Genomic DNA, 17,275 nt, shown 5'->3' on the forward strand with positions numbered 1-17,275 from the left:
GGGATTGGTGGGCTGGGCACTCACGTGGTTAACGGTCGCGGGAAGCCGCGGAGCCCGAACCTGCGGCTGGACCTGCGGGGACACCAGCCTCGGCGCCCGGGCCGCCCCGCCTCCGCTGGACAGTCCGCGCCGCCGCTGCCGACCCCCGCCACCGCCGCCCGCAGTCCCGAGCGCTCCGGAGCCTCAGCCCGCCGCCGCGCAAGTCCGCCACCGCGGCGACCAGGCGCGCCCAGTCGCACGTGGCGGACCCGCCCCCTAGGCCGTCCCGAGTCCTCGACTCCGCGGGCTTCGACTCTCCGGTCCTCGGCCCCGGCCCCAGGGCGAGATGAGCTTCCTAAGCCGGCAGCAGCCGCCGCCGCCCCGCCGTCCCGGGGCTTCTTGCACTTTGCGGCAGAAGCTGATCTTCTCGCCCTGTAGCGACTGTGAGGAGGAGGAGGAGGAGGAAGAGGAGGAGGGCAGCGGCCACAGCACGGGGGAGGACTCGGCCTTTCAAGAGCCTGACTCTCCACTGCCGCCCGCGCGGAGCCCCACAGAGCCCGGGCCGGAGCGCCGCCGCTCGCCCGGCCCGGCCCCCGGCAGCCCCGGGGAGCTGGAGGAGGACATGTTGCTGCGAGGCGCCTGTCCGGGCGCGGACGCGGCGGGCGGCGGGGCCGAGGGCGACTCATGGGAGGAGGAGGGCTTCGGCTCCTCATCGCCGGTCAAGTCGCCGGCAGCCGCCTACTTCCTGGGCAGCTCGTTCTCGCCGGTGCGCTGCGGCGGCTCGGGGGACGCGTCCCCGCGCGGTTGCGGGGCGCGCCGGGCTAGCGAGGGCCCCTGCTCGCCGCCGCCGGACCACCCCGGCACCCCGCCGCACAAGACCTTCCGCAAGCTGCGGCTCTTCGACACGCCGCACACGCCCAAGGTGAGAGGACGCGGGGCCCGGGCGCCCCGAGCCCGCGCCCGCCCAGCCTTTTAAAAAGGCCGCGGCGCCAGGAGCCGAGCGCGGCGCTCCCCGGATTCGGTTACATAACCGCCTGGCCGCACCCCCACTCGCTCCCCTGAGCCGCAACAAAAAGTTGGCAGCCCCTCTTTTTGGCCCTGCCCAGAAGTTGTCCGTTAAGATTATGTAACTGAACAATGGGCCTCTTCTGGAACTTCTTCATCTTTCAAGATCGGCGCCGTCCAGGTGGCTGACGATTTCACGCCGGTCGAGTCGGGGCCGTGCCGAGCGTGTCAGCCCGGAGTGTGGCACTGATATAACGTGGTTTGGAAAGATGTTGGAGCGGTGCTGGCGCGGCCACCTGACACTCCCGAGGGCGGCAGCCATATGGTGCCTTTTAAACGCAGTGAGGGGCCCTGTAATTTGGGCGGCCACACTCAGGAGTTCGGTTAAAAAATTTTTTCATGCGCTTACCGTTTCGTGTCATGTGGCCTTAAGGGGTTAAGTTGGAGGTATGCAGGGTGACTGCGCTTCGACTTGGGAGGAAAGGCTGGCCTTCCAAGCATTTCCAGTCGTAAAGATTCCTTAATTCAGGGTAGCTTTTAAGAATCTATCCGTGCATATTTATCGGGTAAGCGTTTGTTTACACCCTTGGGTTTGCAGTGCCTATGTGTGGTCAGCCTGACTAATGATTGGGGACAACCCAACTGTTAAAGCCAGCAGTGGTGGTGTTGTTTGGACCCTTGTGCTTTCAAACTGCTGATAACGTATCACAATGAAGGAGGTGTTCAGCACCTGTTTTTGAGTGGCAAGTGAGTATGCAGATTGCCACTTGTGGAACTTGAGAAGTAACAGATTTTAAAATGAACCCTACCTGAAATGAGGACAAGTATCATGTTTATAAGAGTAATATGGAAAATGGACCTTGTAAGTGAGTCGGGTTCAGTGCGGTTAATCCTAGACCTTGGGAAGAAGTGTGGTTTTTTTTTGGTTTTTTGTTTTTTGAGTGTTCTTGTGTATTAAGGACATGCCCAAGGCAAGATCCCTTTAGAAGCGTGGGGAGGAGTCCAGCGAAGTTGGTTTTGAAAGCCCTATTTGGATGGGGGGGGGGGGCGGGAGGGAGCTTTTATGGGGCTCCCTGACTGCTTTGTATTTTTAGATGGATTGAAAGAGTTTAACTTTTAGACTCTAGAATAAACTTAATTTTAGTCTGCATTTCTATTCTTTCTAGTGTTAGAGACCTATTTTATGTGGCTGTCTTTTTCAGAAAAGGTGACTGGTTTCCACCTTTCACTGTTCAAGTTAAGCACTGTTTATTTTGCTTGAGATGTGGTGGATTGTGTGTTGCTTTGACCTACACTATCAGCCATGAGAAAGGCTTGTTGAAGGTTGGGTTGAGAAAGCGGTCTATAGAATTTAGATACTAAAATTTTACTTTTCCTGCCCTAGAGTTTGCTCTCCAAAGCTCGAGGAATCGATTCCAGCTCTGTTAAACTCCGAGGTGGTTCTTTGTTCATGGATACAGAAAAATCAGGAAAAAGGGAATTTGACATGCGACAGACTCCTCAAGTGAATATTAATCCTTTTACCCCAGATTCTGTGTTACTTCATTCCTCAGGACAGTGTCGTAGAAGAAAGCGAACACATTGGAATGAGTAAGTTATTTAGTTTGGTTCCCTAACCATCCAAGGTTGATTTGTGGTACTTATCAAAATTTAATTTCATCTGAATGACATGGAAATTTATGCTCTGAAATTTTTCTGTTACTAGCACTTGCTTCCCAGGAGAGGCAGGTAGGAAGTAATCAGCTGTGGAGAAGAAGTAGTGTAAGAAAGGAAGGAATAAAAAGCCTAGATGGCTTGTAGGAAATCTGGTGTCAAAATGAAGCAGGCAGAGAGAGTTATTTATTATTTAGAAAGACTTAAATTTTGATATGTGCAGTGGTATTGGCTTGTAGTTAATCTGCATTTTTTTTCAGTAGGGACAGCATTTTAATCAGCTGAGGTATATCTTGTGATTACAAAATTAAGTGCTTTCTTGTCTGTTTTTATTCATTAAAATGCATTTTCACTGTACATCTATCAGATAAAGTTTTGGATCTCTAGTTGATGTGTCTGTCAGATCTACTGATGGAAACATACATAATGTTTTCCAGTTCTTGTGGTGAAGATATGGAAGCCAGTGATTATGAGTTTGAAGATGAAACAAGACCTGCTAAAGTAAATAGCTTTTTATTTTTTTGTTTCTGAAATTTCATTTTCGACTTCTTACTTAACAAGTAACCATATATACATGTTAAATACGCATTCAAACAAAACGTAATGATTTTTAAATTTCACACATAGGGCTATTATTATAGCAAAAAATCATTTTCATGTCTTTGTGAATATACCCCTTATTGCAGAGAATCACAATTACCGAAAGCAATATGAAGTCACGGTATACAACAGAATTTCATGAGCTAGAGAAAATTGGCTCTGGAGAATTTGGTTCTGTGTTTAAGTGTGTGAAGAGGCTGGATGGATGCGTTTATGCCATTAAGCGATCAAAAAAGCCATTGGCTGGCTCCGTTGATGAGTACGTATTAAAATTTTTGTCTTTTACTCTTATTCCCTATGGTGTTGCAAATGTTAAGATTTTACATAACCAAGTAGTGAAATTAATTCTCTCACTTTTGAGAAGCCATAATAATTTAATCAGATCCTTTTCATTTTGTGCCATTAATTCTTACTGAACTTGGTAAAATAATATGAGTAGTCTGATTTTGAAGGCTAACTTAAATTTTTTTCTGGGAGCATCCATGAATTCACAGTAAAATGGAGTTTTGTTTTTCCCGAGTCCTAGGGCCAGCAAGGTTCCTTCTTTGTAACTAGCATTTTTCTTTAATGGAAGCCTTTAGAAAAATCTGGTACAGAGTCTTAACACCCTCCCTCTCAAGGAAGTTATTTCTTCAGCATAATGATAGATAACAAGTCAAGTTTCTTTTATGAAGTTTCAGATAAATTAATTCAGTTTAGGCTTGAATAAAAATGACGTACCATTCTATCAATGTCAAATTTCTCCTAGGCAGAACGCTTTGAGGGAAGTGTATGCCCATGCAGTGCTTGGACAACATTCTCATGTAGTTCGATATTTCTCTGCATGGGCAGAAGATGATCATATGCTTATACAGAATGAGTATTGTAATGGTGAGTAATACATTGTTCTGTTTGAAACTTGTGAGTTCAGAAAAATGAACACCGAGGAAATGCTTATTTTTATCTGAAATCCTACTTTAACTCTGTGTTTCTTTTATTTCTTTTTTTATAAATTTTTTTAAATTAAATTTTATTAAAAAATTTTTTTAACGTTTATTTTTGAGAGAGAGAGAGAGTGCGAGCAGGGGAGAGACAGAGAGAGAGAGAGACAGAATCCGAAGCAGGCTCTAGGCTCTGAGCTGTCAGTACAGAGCCCGATGCGGGGCTTGAACCCACAAACCGTGAGATCATGACCTGAGCTGAAGTCGGCCACCCAACCAACTGAGCCACCCAGGCGCTCCCCCCTTTTATTTCTTAAAATGTGAAGATCAAGGAGCCTAACATGAATTTCAAGTTCATTGCCTACCTTGATGTTAAGTAAAAATTGTAAACGTTGTCCCTTTTACCTCAGTAGTAGAATTGTGCATATTGTGTGCATGTTAGTCACACTGATTTGGAGAGGACAGTGGACTTGCCATATGTATTTTAGCATCCCTAGCATGTAGCATAGTGTATGTGGGATATAGTAGTTAATAACGCAGGTTCAATGCATCTAGTCTTCCTTTTCCATTTCATTTTATGTGCTATTAAAACTGATACTGGTTTAAACCAGTGACAGTGACTCTCCATTGTTCTAACTTCAGCCATTTGTCCAAAGTATTCTATAATCTTGCCCCCATTCCCGTTTATCCAGCCTAGTGTACCACTAGAATCCACTCAGACTTTTTTTATTATGTTAAACTCTTTTAGTTCTCTAGCTTCGTTCGCCTCTCTCCCTCATTTCCCCTCCAAACCAACAAAACAAGCATCTATAGAAGTTCAATTTTGGACTTCTGGAGAGCTTTTGATTTCAGCAAGTCTTTCAAGGACCAACTTGGTTCCCCCTTTTTTCATTAAACCTTAGTCAAAACCCTGGTCTCAATTCTGATTCTTGTAAATACCTGTTATTAAATAGTAAATAGGTAAATCATTATATACACTGGATTTCCATTTCTGTATATTTGAATAGTAGAGAATTTAGAATTTAGTGAACAGTTGAGAGGTGATTAACAATGATTTATGTTTGTGTTACTTATTTTTGTTGACTTTCATTATTTTTTCCTTAAATAAGACCAGCCATCTCATAGCTTGTGAATAAATAAGTGGTGTAGGTAGTGGATTCAGATTTTCAGTATTTAAAAACATTGAACAAAACAGAAGTAAAAGAGCCTTTTCTCATGCCTTATTTCTTACTGAACTGTCATTTTATTCTCTACACTTGAAAGAATTAAGTGCTCAGTATACAGCATTGCTGCTAATTTGTTTCACACATCTCTTGAAATGTTTCTATTCATATCATCAAAATATGTGTGTAGCTGTCTCTCATGGCCTTGTGGACTCTTCCGGTTTTTAACCTTCATTTTTCAGTTACTGTACTTAATATAGGGCTGTCTGACCTGTCTGACCATGTCTTCTCTACTCCGTGTTTGCTAGATGCCATCTTCTAGTTTCTTTCTCTCTCTCACTTTGATGTGGCTGGTCCTCTTAACAAGGATTTCCGTAGCAGTCCGGGATCACAAATTTGTAACAATCTACCAAATAAATATGTGGTGGTGTAATTCAAATAATTTTGAGAAAACTCTTGGTCCTGGGGGGATAGGGAGAGGTGATTTGTCTTGCTAACCTCTCATTATGAAGACTTTGTCCTAACAAAAACAAAACTTTGTCCTGGTATAAAGTTAAATTATAAAATAATCTTCTGAAGCAGTTTATTATTTTGGAACAGTATAACACAAAGAATATACAGATCTTTAGAAACAGGATTGCCTCAGTATAGTTCATTCTATGTAGATGAAAGCAAATAAGGCGATCTAGATACATTTGTAAACTTTTTTTGTGTCCTTTTGCCACCATTCTTCTCTCCACATAAAACTTTGAATGTCCTAATAATAGACCTGATCTTCAAATCCTTTTCCATAGTTTCACAGGGAAATGATTCTGTTATTTCATTTGTACATGGTGATTAACTGATATCCTTTACCGTGACTAAGTTTCTTTATTATCTCAAACACTCATTTGCATTTTAAGTCTTTTGTCTGGGTTTGGTGAGAGACTGAAATTTTTACCCATGGTAAACAAGTGTGGAAAAATGTTGATGGATAGGGGAAGAGAACCTGAAATATCAGTTGAGTGTCTTGCTCTTCTCTCACCTCTCTCTTTCTTTCAGCAATGAGATAGAAGGAACTGGCCTAGCTATAGGTGCTGGACCCACTAAAAAGCAGCTGTATTCTATCTTATTAAACTTGGTCTAGGACTTCAAGCCCACTTGTCTGACAAGCTTATTGACCTCTCTTCTAAGCCCTCTTTTTCCTGAAGTTCAAAATTTGTACAAGTATGGAGAACATACTTAAGCCTAAAATATCGAGGTGTGTGATTTATTTTTATTTTTAAAACACATTGGACATTTTGCTATTTAGCCTTTCCTGACTAACAACATGTATCAGTATACCTCCCTGATTTTATTACCCTGGCTCTGATTTTATTATTCCTAACTAAGCTTTAAACAGATGTGGTTTGTTTTGGTTTTTGTTTTGTTTTGCTTTGTATAACTCCTCTTTTCCTTTGAGATAAGTTATAAACTTATAATGTTTTTAATCAAACTTGTATAAACTTACAAAGTTTTTTAAAAGTATAAACAAATTAGCTGGTTGGTTTGATTCTATAAAAGCAAGTTAAAACTATACTAAGACACTGGTTTTTACCTATAAAATTTATAGACTACTATCAAGGGTGTGGGAAAACAAGTATTCTCATATATTAATGATGGGAGTATACATTAGTACAGACTTCTCTATGGGGGATTGTGTGTGTGTAAGTAAAATTGCCCCAGATTTGTCTTCCAAAACCCTCTTAGCTATAAAAATTTATCCTGTATGTAAGATAGTATCTCTCACACACACACACACACACACACACACACACACACACACACACGCTTGAGCCACATACTAGTATTGTTTTATGATTATACCTACTCTAAAAGCCAGTAGTTTTTTTTTTTCTATGAGATATATTAAATGTATGTTGTATGACCAATGTACAAAGTTATTTCTTAGACCGTAGTATATAGTAGCAAAGGAAATTATTTTAAAATGTTCCTCAGGAGATTGGTTAGTTCCTTACCATTCGGTTATACAGTGGAATTGTATAGAGACTTAGGAGAGAACAAGGTAGTCTTTGTGTATTAGTAAAGAATGATCTTCAAGATCATGAAAATGTTACCATTTGTGTAAAAAGGAATTGAAAAAGATATATAAGAAACAAATAACATTGGTTTATTCTGGGAAAAAGAACCAGGTAGGATGCTGGGGTATCTGGATGACACAGAGACTTTATATTTTGTACCTATGTGAGTATATTACCTGTTGAAAGAGTAAGATTTTGATATCACAAACAAGGAGGAGGGAATAGGTCCTATAAAATGTCACTTTCTTTGTTGAGTTTGTGACCATTCAGTAAAGATGGAGAAAAATATTTCAGAAAGAAGAAATTGCTAATTTTTTCCATGTTCGTTAGGTGGAAGTTTAGCTGATGCCATAAGTGAAAACTATAGAAGCATGAGTTACTTTACAGAAGCAGAGTTGAAGGATCTCCTTTTGCAAGTTGGCCGGGGCTTGAGGTATATTCATTCAATGTCTTTGGTTCACATGGATATAAAGCCTAGTAAGTATTACAAATTCTCTGACCTGTGTTCTTTAGTGTTATAGAGAATAAATGATTTCATTAAAACAGCATGAAAGCATACACGTCCATGGGGCACCTGAGTGGCTCAATTGGTTAAGTATCTGACTCTTGATTCTGGCTCAGGTCATGATCTCATGGTTTGTCAGTTTGAGCCCCACAATCAGACTCTGCGCTGTCATCACAGAGCTTGCTTGGGATTCTCTCCCCCTCTGTGCTCTTTCCCAGCTCGCGCTCTCTCTCTCTCGCTCAAAATAAATAAACTTTATATGTATGTATGTGTATATATACATCTATCTTACTGTGTTTTTTCATTGTTAGTTTTAAAAGAACTTTGAGCCACATGTAAGTATTGTTTTATGATTTCCAGACACCTTTTCCCTTGTTATCCCAAAATATTTGAGACAATAAACTAATTTTTATTAAAAGTTGGAAAAATTTGCCACGTCTTATGGGAACTGTATAGTCATGAACTAGGTAGTACTCTGATTGGGAGACCGAGAATCTGTTGTTTAAAGCCCTGCTCTTCTAGGGTGCCTGGGTGGCTCAGTCGGTTGAGCGTCCGACTTCGGCTCAGGTCTTGATCTCGCGGTCTGTGAGTTCGAGCCCTGTGTCAGCCTCTGGGCTGACAGCTCAGAGCCTGGAGCCTGTTTTGGATTCTGTGTCTTCCTCTCTCTCTGCCCCTCTCCTGCTCATGCTCTGTCTCTCTGTCAAAAATAAATAAACATTAAAAAAAAAAAATAAAGACCTTCTCTTCTGCTAGGCTATGAACCATAATCCTAAAGTAATGCTGGTACTGGTAATGGGGTTGTTAGAATCAAATGAGATATGTGAGCATGCTTTTGGAAACTTAAGTGCTATACAAACATGGTGGTATTTCTAGCCTATATACCATGAAAGTGTTACTGTATTATGCAGAAAACAAATGGCACATGCAGTATGATTATCTTATATTAAAAATTTTTTTTTTCAACGTTTATTTATTTTTGGGACAGAGAGAGACAGAGCATGAACAGGGGAGGGGCAGAGAGAGAGGGAGACACAGAATCGGAAACAGGCTCCAGGCTCTGGGCCATCAGCCCAGAGCCCGACGCGGGGCTCGAACTCACAGACCGCGAGATCGTGACCTGGCTGAAGTCGGACGCTTAACCGACTGCGCCACCCAGGCGCCCCTGATTATCTTATATTAAAAAGATGCAAGTGCATGCTACAATGGCATTTTAGTGCAAATCCCTCTCATTTTGTTAAAATAACTCATAATGTACATACTGTTTTAAAACTTGTCATATGTCACCTCTACCTTTTTGTTTCAGTAAATTTTCATCTCCTTTAATACCCAGATCATGCTTAAATTTTCCCCAGGTGTCCCAGGTTCTTGATGGCTGATTTGTCCATACTAGTATCCATTTCAGGACTATGTGTTGCATCTGCTTCTATCCTTTTTTTTTTTTAAGTTTATTTTTGAGAGAGAGCGCGTGGATGGGGGAGGGCAGAGAGAGGGGGAGACACAGAATCAGAAGCCGACTCCAGGCTCTGACCTGTCAGCACAGAGCCAGATGCAGGGCCTGAACCCACAAACTGTGAAATCGTGACCTGCGCTGAAGTCAGATGCCCAACCAGCTGAGCTACCCAGGCGCCATAATTTTTTATAATTTTTTAAAGCTTATTTATTTTTGAGAGAGAGCGACAGCATGAGCTGAGGAGGGGCAGAGAGAGAGAGAGACAATATCCCACGAAGACTCCACACTGTCAGCACAGAGCCAGTGCAGGGTTTGAACTCCCAAAACCATGAGATCATGACCTGAGCCAAAACCAAAAGCCAGACGCTTAACCGACTGCGTCACCCAGGTGCCCCTCCCTTGCATCATTTAGCTTATTCCTCTTTCCTCTGTATTTCTTACAAAGTGGAAGTTATAAAAGGTTGATGAATTCAAGTATGAATTTTAGGCTAGGTGTGTGTGTGTGTGGTTTTTTTTTTAATGTTTATTTAAAGTTTTTTTAATGTTTTTATTTTTGAGAGAGAGAGAGCAGGGGAGGGGCAGAAAGAGAGGGAGACACAGAATCCAAAGCAGGCTCTAGGCTCTGAGCTGTTAGCACAGAGCCCAATGCAGGGCTTGAACTCACAGACTGTGAGATCGTGTCCCGAGCCAAAGTCGGACACTTAGCCGACTGAGCCACCCAGGCACCCCCAGTGTTTATTTATTTTTGAGAGACAGAGCACAAGTGGGAGAGAGGCAGAGAGGAGACACGGAATCCAAGGAAGGCTCCAAGCTGTCAGCACAGAACTCATGAGGCCATGACCTGAGCTAAAGTCTGATGCTTCACTGACTGAGCCACCCAGGCACCCCATAGCTAGGTGTTTTTAAGTTGACTTTAATGAAGTTTTTTGGTTTTTGTTTTTTTTGTCTGTGGAAATGTGTGATTTATGAGAAATTAAATCATTTTACACAACCTACTTTAATTCTGTAAGTTACATGAAGAATTCTTACCTATGTGTAAACAACTCAGATTTTTATTTTCAAAAGGGAAAATATAATATTTGGACTGAAGGCAGTAAATATGAATTAGTAAGATTTAAATCACTCACACCTTGTATTAAGTGTCAGACGAACACAGTGGACCCTTATAAGTACCAAAAGTTGAAAACATTAAGGCATGTGAATTTTAAAATTTCAAATTCACAAATACCATCGTAAAGTAAGTTGTCCTATAAATAAAGTGAAGTTGGAAAGATGACTTCAGTAAATATAACATTTATGAACTCAGTATTACATTGGTAGAACTGTTAAAGTGAAAACTGTCACTGAAACTTATGTCAATTATAAACTTACTAGAATTTAAAGAAAAATATGTGTACAGCAGAAATGAACCACAGAGCTACATTGGGATGTAGATGCTGTATGGTTAGCCAAACTCAAGTTCCATTATTTGTATGTTTTGCACCAGCCTGTGGCATTAGGTTAAAATTTATAATTTTGTAGCATCACAAATTACTACATTATTACTTTTTGTATTGTTTCTAAGTAGTTAAAGCCGAAGATCAATGTGTAGATGACAAGGGTCTAATGCAGTAGTTTCCAAGTGTTCAAAGATCAGTACTCGGCAAGAAAATATGTTCCTAGAAAATACAACCCCAGTTCCTATCCCCTGAGATTCTTACTCTCATTGGCTTTTGGGGTAGAACATATGAGAATCTGTATTTGAAAGCTTTTGTGATGATTCTGTTGCACGGCCTTGTTTTTTGAGCTTTGGTTATAGTATTAATTGTTAGTGCAGCTTACATAATTAATTGTTTGACAGGTAATATTTTCATATCTCGAACCTCAATCCCAAATGCTGCCTCTGAAGAAGGAGATGAAGATGACTGGGCATCAAACAAAGTAATGTTTAAAATAGGTAAGAAAAAAAGATGACCAGATTATTACCTTAAAATAAAGTAAGAGGTTGTTTAACTCTTGACTCTATTTTTTTTAATACTTATAGGTGATCTTGGTCATGTAACAAGGATCTCTAGTCCACAAGTTGAAGAGGGTGATAGCCGTTTTCTTGCTAATGAAGTTTTGCAGGAGGTAGTTTTTTTTCTTTAATAATCCTGTTTGCTTTATAACAATGCAGACATTAAATTTTTAAGCTAATAATAGGTAAAATGGTCAAAAAAAAAAAAAAAGCCTAAACCATTAGCTGGGTATTTAATTTAGCAAAATTCAGTAAAGGCAGAGATTTATAGTATTCAACAATGGTGGAGTTGTGGTAAAAGAGAATTTCTCATACATTACTATTAGAACTATAAAATGCCATAGCCTTTTTGGAGATCAAAGAGTTTGTATCAATGTTTTAAAATCCTGTACCCTTTGATCCAGAATTCCCATTTGGGAACAATGTAAATAAGTGTTTAGCAGTAAGGGAACAAAAATAAATAATGACATGTAGTTAATAGTACTGTTTTAAAAAGAGTGTGACCAAAAAAAAAAAGGTGACAAAATATTTCGTGGTAAGAGTTTTGAATGCAAGTGGAACATGTAGAACAAATAAATTGTACGATCCCATTGTTCTTTTTATACGTGTATGTATATTTGTAGCCTGTCCATATATACGTGTTTTGTGTTTTTATATGAATGCCCCCAGAAGGTTAGGAGTTTCTAAGAGTTGAATCAAACCACTGAAAAAGAGAAGGCATTTACTTTTAGAAATGTATTTACCACTCCCCTCCCAAAGTATGTATTACTTTGTAATTAAAAAAAACTCAAATTTAGCTTTTTCTCTATTTGAATAGGTCTTAAAAGTTAAATGTGGCATTGGATATTTCAATTTAGTTCTATTTCTCACTTAAGCCATCATTGTAATTTTACCTTATTTTGGGTGTTTTTATATTAAAAAAAATTTTTTTTTTTAATTTTACAGAACTATACCCATCTACCAAAAGCAGATATTTTTGCCCTTGCCCTCACAGTGGTATGTGCTGCTGGTGCTGAACCTCTTCCTAGAAATGGAGATCAATGGCATGAAATCAGACAGGGTAGATTACCTCGCATTCCACAAGTGCTTTCCCAAGAGTTTACAGAGTTGCTAAAAGTGAGCATTTTTTTTTGTATATAAAGCACTTTTTATTGAAATGGTTTAATGTTTTATTAAATTGCCTGTCTTTACCTTAATTTTACTTATCTTTTAAGGTTATGATTCATCCAGACCCAGAGAAAAGACCTTCAGCAATGGCACTGGTAAAACATTCAGTATTGCTATCTGCTTCTAGAAAAAGTGCAGAACAATTACGAATAGAATTGAATGCTGAAAAATTCAAAAATTCACTTTTGCAGAAGTAAGTGAGGGTTTTTTGGAATGTTTTAACTTTTATTTTCATATTTTAATGAGATGACTTAGGCTTTTTGTCAGTGAAGGCTCTGGTGGTCTGGTATGCTATACAGTTAAAATTTGGGGATTTCTGCCTTAAATTAGTGTTTGTGATCTATTAATTTGTATTGTTCCTCAACTTTGAAATTAGGGACTTAAGAAATTTTTTAAATTTTAATTATTTTATTTTATTTTATTTTATTTTTTGAGAGAGAGAGACAGAGTGTGAGTGGGGGAGAGGCAGAGAGAGAGGGAGACCGAATCCGAAGCAGGGTCCAGGCTCTGAGGCCGATATGGGGCTCAAACTCATGAACTGTGAGATCATGACCTGAGCTGAAGTCAGATGCTTAACTGAGCCACCCAGGCACCCCTGGACTTAAAAAAATTTTTAAGACTAGCAAGTATTTGCAAGTGGTAATAATCCCCAATCCCTTTGGCAAAAGCTAAGTGAGCCTGTACAGGTTTTTTCCCCCCTAAACGCTCACCATAAATCAACATTTTCCTTCATTTTTTCTATTTATTTTTATGAAAGGATTAAATTCATGTCAATTAGGTTAGTAAATGAGTCTCATATTTGATCTGAATGACCTTTGATATTTTCACTAAAATGATTGGAATGTTAATTCTAATTCATTTGCTTTATTGCTGATTTTAATCTAATAAAACTGTCTTGAAATATTAAAAGGTTTATTTGCCACTAGTTTGATAGCCATCATAGTTCATACAAATAGGAAGTAGAATTTTCCTTTTATCTCTATTATATAGAGATAGTTTCACAATATGAATTAGTAGTGTTGTTTGAAATTATTTAAGATTCAGTGTCCTCTTTATTAGCATTTTTATTACTTGTGTTCAAGTGTATATGATATTTTAATTTTGAAAGCACAAAACAAAATCATAAATTTAAGTTGTTTGAGCAAAAGCAAAGTTAATATTGTAGTTTTTTCCTCAGTTATATCTTTAGAATAATGATGACATGCTAAGATCTCCCAACTGACAATATAGTTATATGTTTGGCCTCCTATGATCCCTTCCTGGGATTAAAACAATAGGTGAAAAGTCTTGTTTCCTATTTTTATGTTCTTAGAGAACTCAAGAAAGCCCAGATGGCAAAAGCTGCAGCTGAGGAAAGAGCACTCTTCACTGATCGGATGACCACTAGGTCCACCACCCAGAGTAATAGAACATCTCGACTTATTGGAAAGAAAATGAACCGCTCTGTCAGCCTTACCATATACTGAACTACTCATTTCCCACCTCCCCCAAAAAACTGTGACAAGAGGAAGCTAGGTTGAAATCACTGCTAGAATCCAGTTTGCAAATTACTTTCTCAATCGGTGTCAGTAGTTTTACTGAAATACCTTTAGGACTTTTACTTGTGAATTACAGTTGAAAGCTGTATTTTGACCAGTGCTATATCAGGCTTTCGTCTAGTCTTACTAGTCTGTCTTCTGTAGGATGTCAGTCACTGTTGGATGTTACACCAGCCTTTCCAGGGTTAACCACTGTGGTGGTGTGCTGCTTATGGTTTGCTGTTGCATTGTAATAAAAGGTGACTTTCCCTGTAGTGACCTGTAAAAAGGACTCAAGGGCTTTATTACAAACATATTCTCCCTTTGAAAAGGGAAATGCTAAGAGACTCAGTACTACTCAGCCTTCAGTGTACCTGTGTGTCAATCTTATATTTCTTTCTTTTTTTTTTAATTGTGAATTATACTTGTATATCCAACTGGGAGCACTTTGTAGGCACTGCATGAACCATGGAATGATAATTCTGTGGAAGTATTGCCTTGTGAATTTGCTGCTATTTTAGTTTTGTCCTTGCTGTAAAATTGTAGCATTAAACAATCATTGTTGTTAATAGGCTTTTTTTGGAAAACAATTATGTGAAATATGTAGCTGCTCTTGATGACAAGCAGCTATTTGCCTTTTTTTCCTTTGAACTTTGAAGCTAGTGCATTGGAGTAATGCACCTTTTTTTCCCTTTTGGATTGCTGTATTAATGTAGTATAATTATTACTGGTTTTGTAATTTTTCCTGATAATGCCCTTCCCTGACCCTTTTTAAAAGTGTTCTCTCCCTCCACCCAAGTTTTGTACTTGATTGTATTGTTAGTCTGTTTTTAAATGTTTTCCCCGGTTTCTCTTCAATATTTGTGTATATAAACTAATCTTGGCGATAGTGTACATAGCTGTTTGTAATGCCAGAATGACTTCTGACTATTCCAAGCTTTTCACAAAATATATTTTATCAATGATTAGCCATTTGACTAATAATACCGGCTAACCAGACATTGCAGAAGCAAAAACAACATAGAATTTGTCTGTCGTATGTTTGCCTATTAATTTTGGTTTGAAACATGTTTGCACATGTCTGCTTGACTTGTGTTTTACTAACATTGATTGGCATATTAAAAGTCACTCTGAGCTTACCATAATTGTCTAAATCTTGTGATGCCTGTTTTCTACTATTTTATGTCTACTATCACATTTTAACATTTAGAGTATAATGTATATAAAGTACTAAAAGCAGAGGACACATTTTTGATAGAATATGAAACATTTATTGTTTAATGATGAGCTTTAGTCTACATCAGTTACATTTTGTGATTGAAGAAAAATTTGTCCATCAATCATAAATGTTTTTCATTTGTCATATTTAATATTTGTTCATCACATAGTATATTATACATTTCATCTGCTAGAAATGTAATATAATGTAGGTTAAAATAGCTTTAGATTATTAGGTGGATGTAATGACTCATAATTTTCTAATTTGAGCTGAGTCACAGAAGAGAGCTTTAAAATGAGGTTGTAACTCAGTTGAACTAGGCTGGATTTTTTAAGAATTAAGAGTGCAGATTCAAGTGATAAACAGTGCTAATTCTACGTGACATCTTTTTCTGATGTAGATTAGAACCAGAGTAAGGTCACACACACACAAAAAAAGATGTCACAAGATCCTTGTGCTTTTTGATCATGGGTAAACAATTTGTTTGATTAGGGTCTATTTCTTCCCACTATAAACATTTCTAATAACTTTATTCAGCTTTTAAGCCTATGGCATGCTAAAAAGCACATTTTAGAGGTGTGAAAAGAATTAGTGTAGGCAGGAACAGTAGACAAGAAAGCTGATCAGTGTGGGTGACAGCCTAAAAAGCTGCAAAGACTGGAGTAGGTAACACATTTCAGTAGTCACTGACGACAAAGCTATAAAAAGTATAATTGGTGTATATTGGGATCACTCAAAGTCAAGGTGCATTTTTCAAGTGCACTAGCTTCAAAGAAAAAAAATCAGGTGTTTTTCATCAAGTTGATATTTGCAGTAAAATTTTCACATATTGTTTAAGAATATTAGATTAAGTAGGAAAAAATTGGTTTTCTAAGAAGGAATTCTTACCATTTGAAAGCTGAGGAGAGTTGGGCTTATATTCATTCACCACAGGATACTTACATTGAGTGCCTTCTATGTGCTAATTAGTAGCCCAAAGACCAGTAAAAAATAGTCTTTGCCCCTTGGTACTCAGGATAAAATAGGGGAGACCCAGGTAAACATAAAATGACAGTAAAATGTAGTAAGTGCTATGTTGGAGGGATTCTACAGATAGAGTGGTAGCTCAAAGGACAATTCCATAGTTTGGGAAGATGCTGGTGGTAGAGCAGTGAGTAGATGCAGGGGATTACATGTAGACTGGTTTCACAGCTATTGTTCTGACTCAGGGTAAGAGTAAAGAGGGCCTGAACTAGGACACATGGGATGGACATGTGGATGGACACATGGGAATAGGGTTTTCATTAGCTGGGAACACTGCACACTGAACAGGTTTTGTTTGTTTTTATAACAGAATGAGAACTTGTTAGCATAACACCAGGAGGAAGCTACAACTGCTAATATGGAAGCATTGAAGAATTTTCCAGAAAAGTTAACTGGAATGCAAAGTTAAATGCCTGTTATTTTTTGAGACATATGTAACAGATAAAACTGTTTTGGAAAGCTTACTTTAGTAAGGAAGAAGCATTTTAAATATTGACTATGCAGTTGGGTAGGAGGAATCCTACATTGCAGTTGAGTGCAAATGGAATTGTTGCCTTACATTAACTTGCCACGAATCCAAGGCAGTCCCCTTTAATTAGTGAGCTAATGTCTTGAAGGGCCAATTCTGAAGCTTTGGTTTTCATTTTCACTCTGTTCCGGAGGTCAAGAAATAATGGTATTTAAAATATTGCTAACAGCTTAATGCTTTAAGCTGTCTTCTAATTCTTAAAGCAGAAGCAGCATCCTGACATTAGAGTAGTTTTCCTCCCCAGTTCATCTCCACAAAGCATCTCCCTGACTTTAGCCAACAGATCAAATAAGTCATTGCATCCTTAAGGTATATTTATTTGTGAAATTTTTAAAGACCAATGAAAGCGGTCGACAAGGAGGATGGATCAAAAAAGAATTTTGAAAGTGTTTTGGATATTGTGAAAATCCTAAGTGAAGCCTGAAACTAGGAATTTGGAGGAACCTGCCTCATTCAGTATTTTGAAGGCATTTGTAGAACCGTAAAAAG

The 17,275-nt window shown here is 39.0% G+C and overlaps 1 protein-coding gene across 2 annotated transcripts; it reads left to right on the top strand.

Annotated features, from left to right (window-relative positions):
• The first annotated feature begins 213 nt into the window (after positions 1-213).
• On the top strand, positions 214-15,160 carry WEE1 (WEE1 G2 checkpoint kinase). Of its 2 annotated transcripts, none has more exons than XM_030332659.1 (11): positions 214-901; positions 2,369-2,574; positions 3,075-3,138; positions 3,324-3,496; positions 3,986-4,107; positions 7,711-7,857; positions 11,176-11,271; positions 11,359-11,444; positions 12,277-12,447; positions 12,546-12,691; positions 13,811-15,160. In XM_030332659.1, exons 1-11 carry the CDS (start codon positions 326-328, stop codon positions 13,962-13,964), a joined length of 1,941 nt encoding a protein of 646 aa, XP_030188519.1. In that variant the 5' UTR covers positions 214-325; the 3' UTR covers positions 13,965-15,160. The 2 variants fall into 2 exon arrangements, with proteins under 2 accessions (XP_030188519.1, XP_030188520.1); XM_030332660.1 differs by lacking the exon at positions 214-901 and adding an exon at positions 1,167-1,550.
• Positions 15,161-17,275: the final 2,115 nt, after the last annotated feature.

The sequence above is a fragment of the Lynx canadensis genome, chromosome D1, assembly GCF_007474595.2.
Source record: "Lynx canadensis isolate LIC74 chromosome D1, mLynCan4.pri.v2, whole genome shotgun sequence".
Lineage (NCBI taxonomy): Eukaryota > Metazoa > Chordata > Mammalia > Carnivora > Felidae > Lynx > Lynx canadensis.

Excerpts from the sequence above, each read along its gene's own strand:
- WEE1 (XM_030332659.1), top strand. The coding sequence starts at position 326 with ATGAGCTTCCTAAGCCGGCAGCAGCCGCCGCCGCCCCGCCGTCCCGGG. Across the intron at positions 3,497-3,985 it reads TTGGCTGGCTCCGTTGATGA|GCAGAACGCTTTGAGGGAAG; the intron begins GTACGTATTAAA and ends AATTTCTCCTAG. Across the intron at positions 4,108-7,710 it reads ACAGAATGAGTATTGTAATG|GTGGAAGTTTAGCTGATGCC; the intron begins GTGAGTAATACA and ends CATGTTCGTTAG.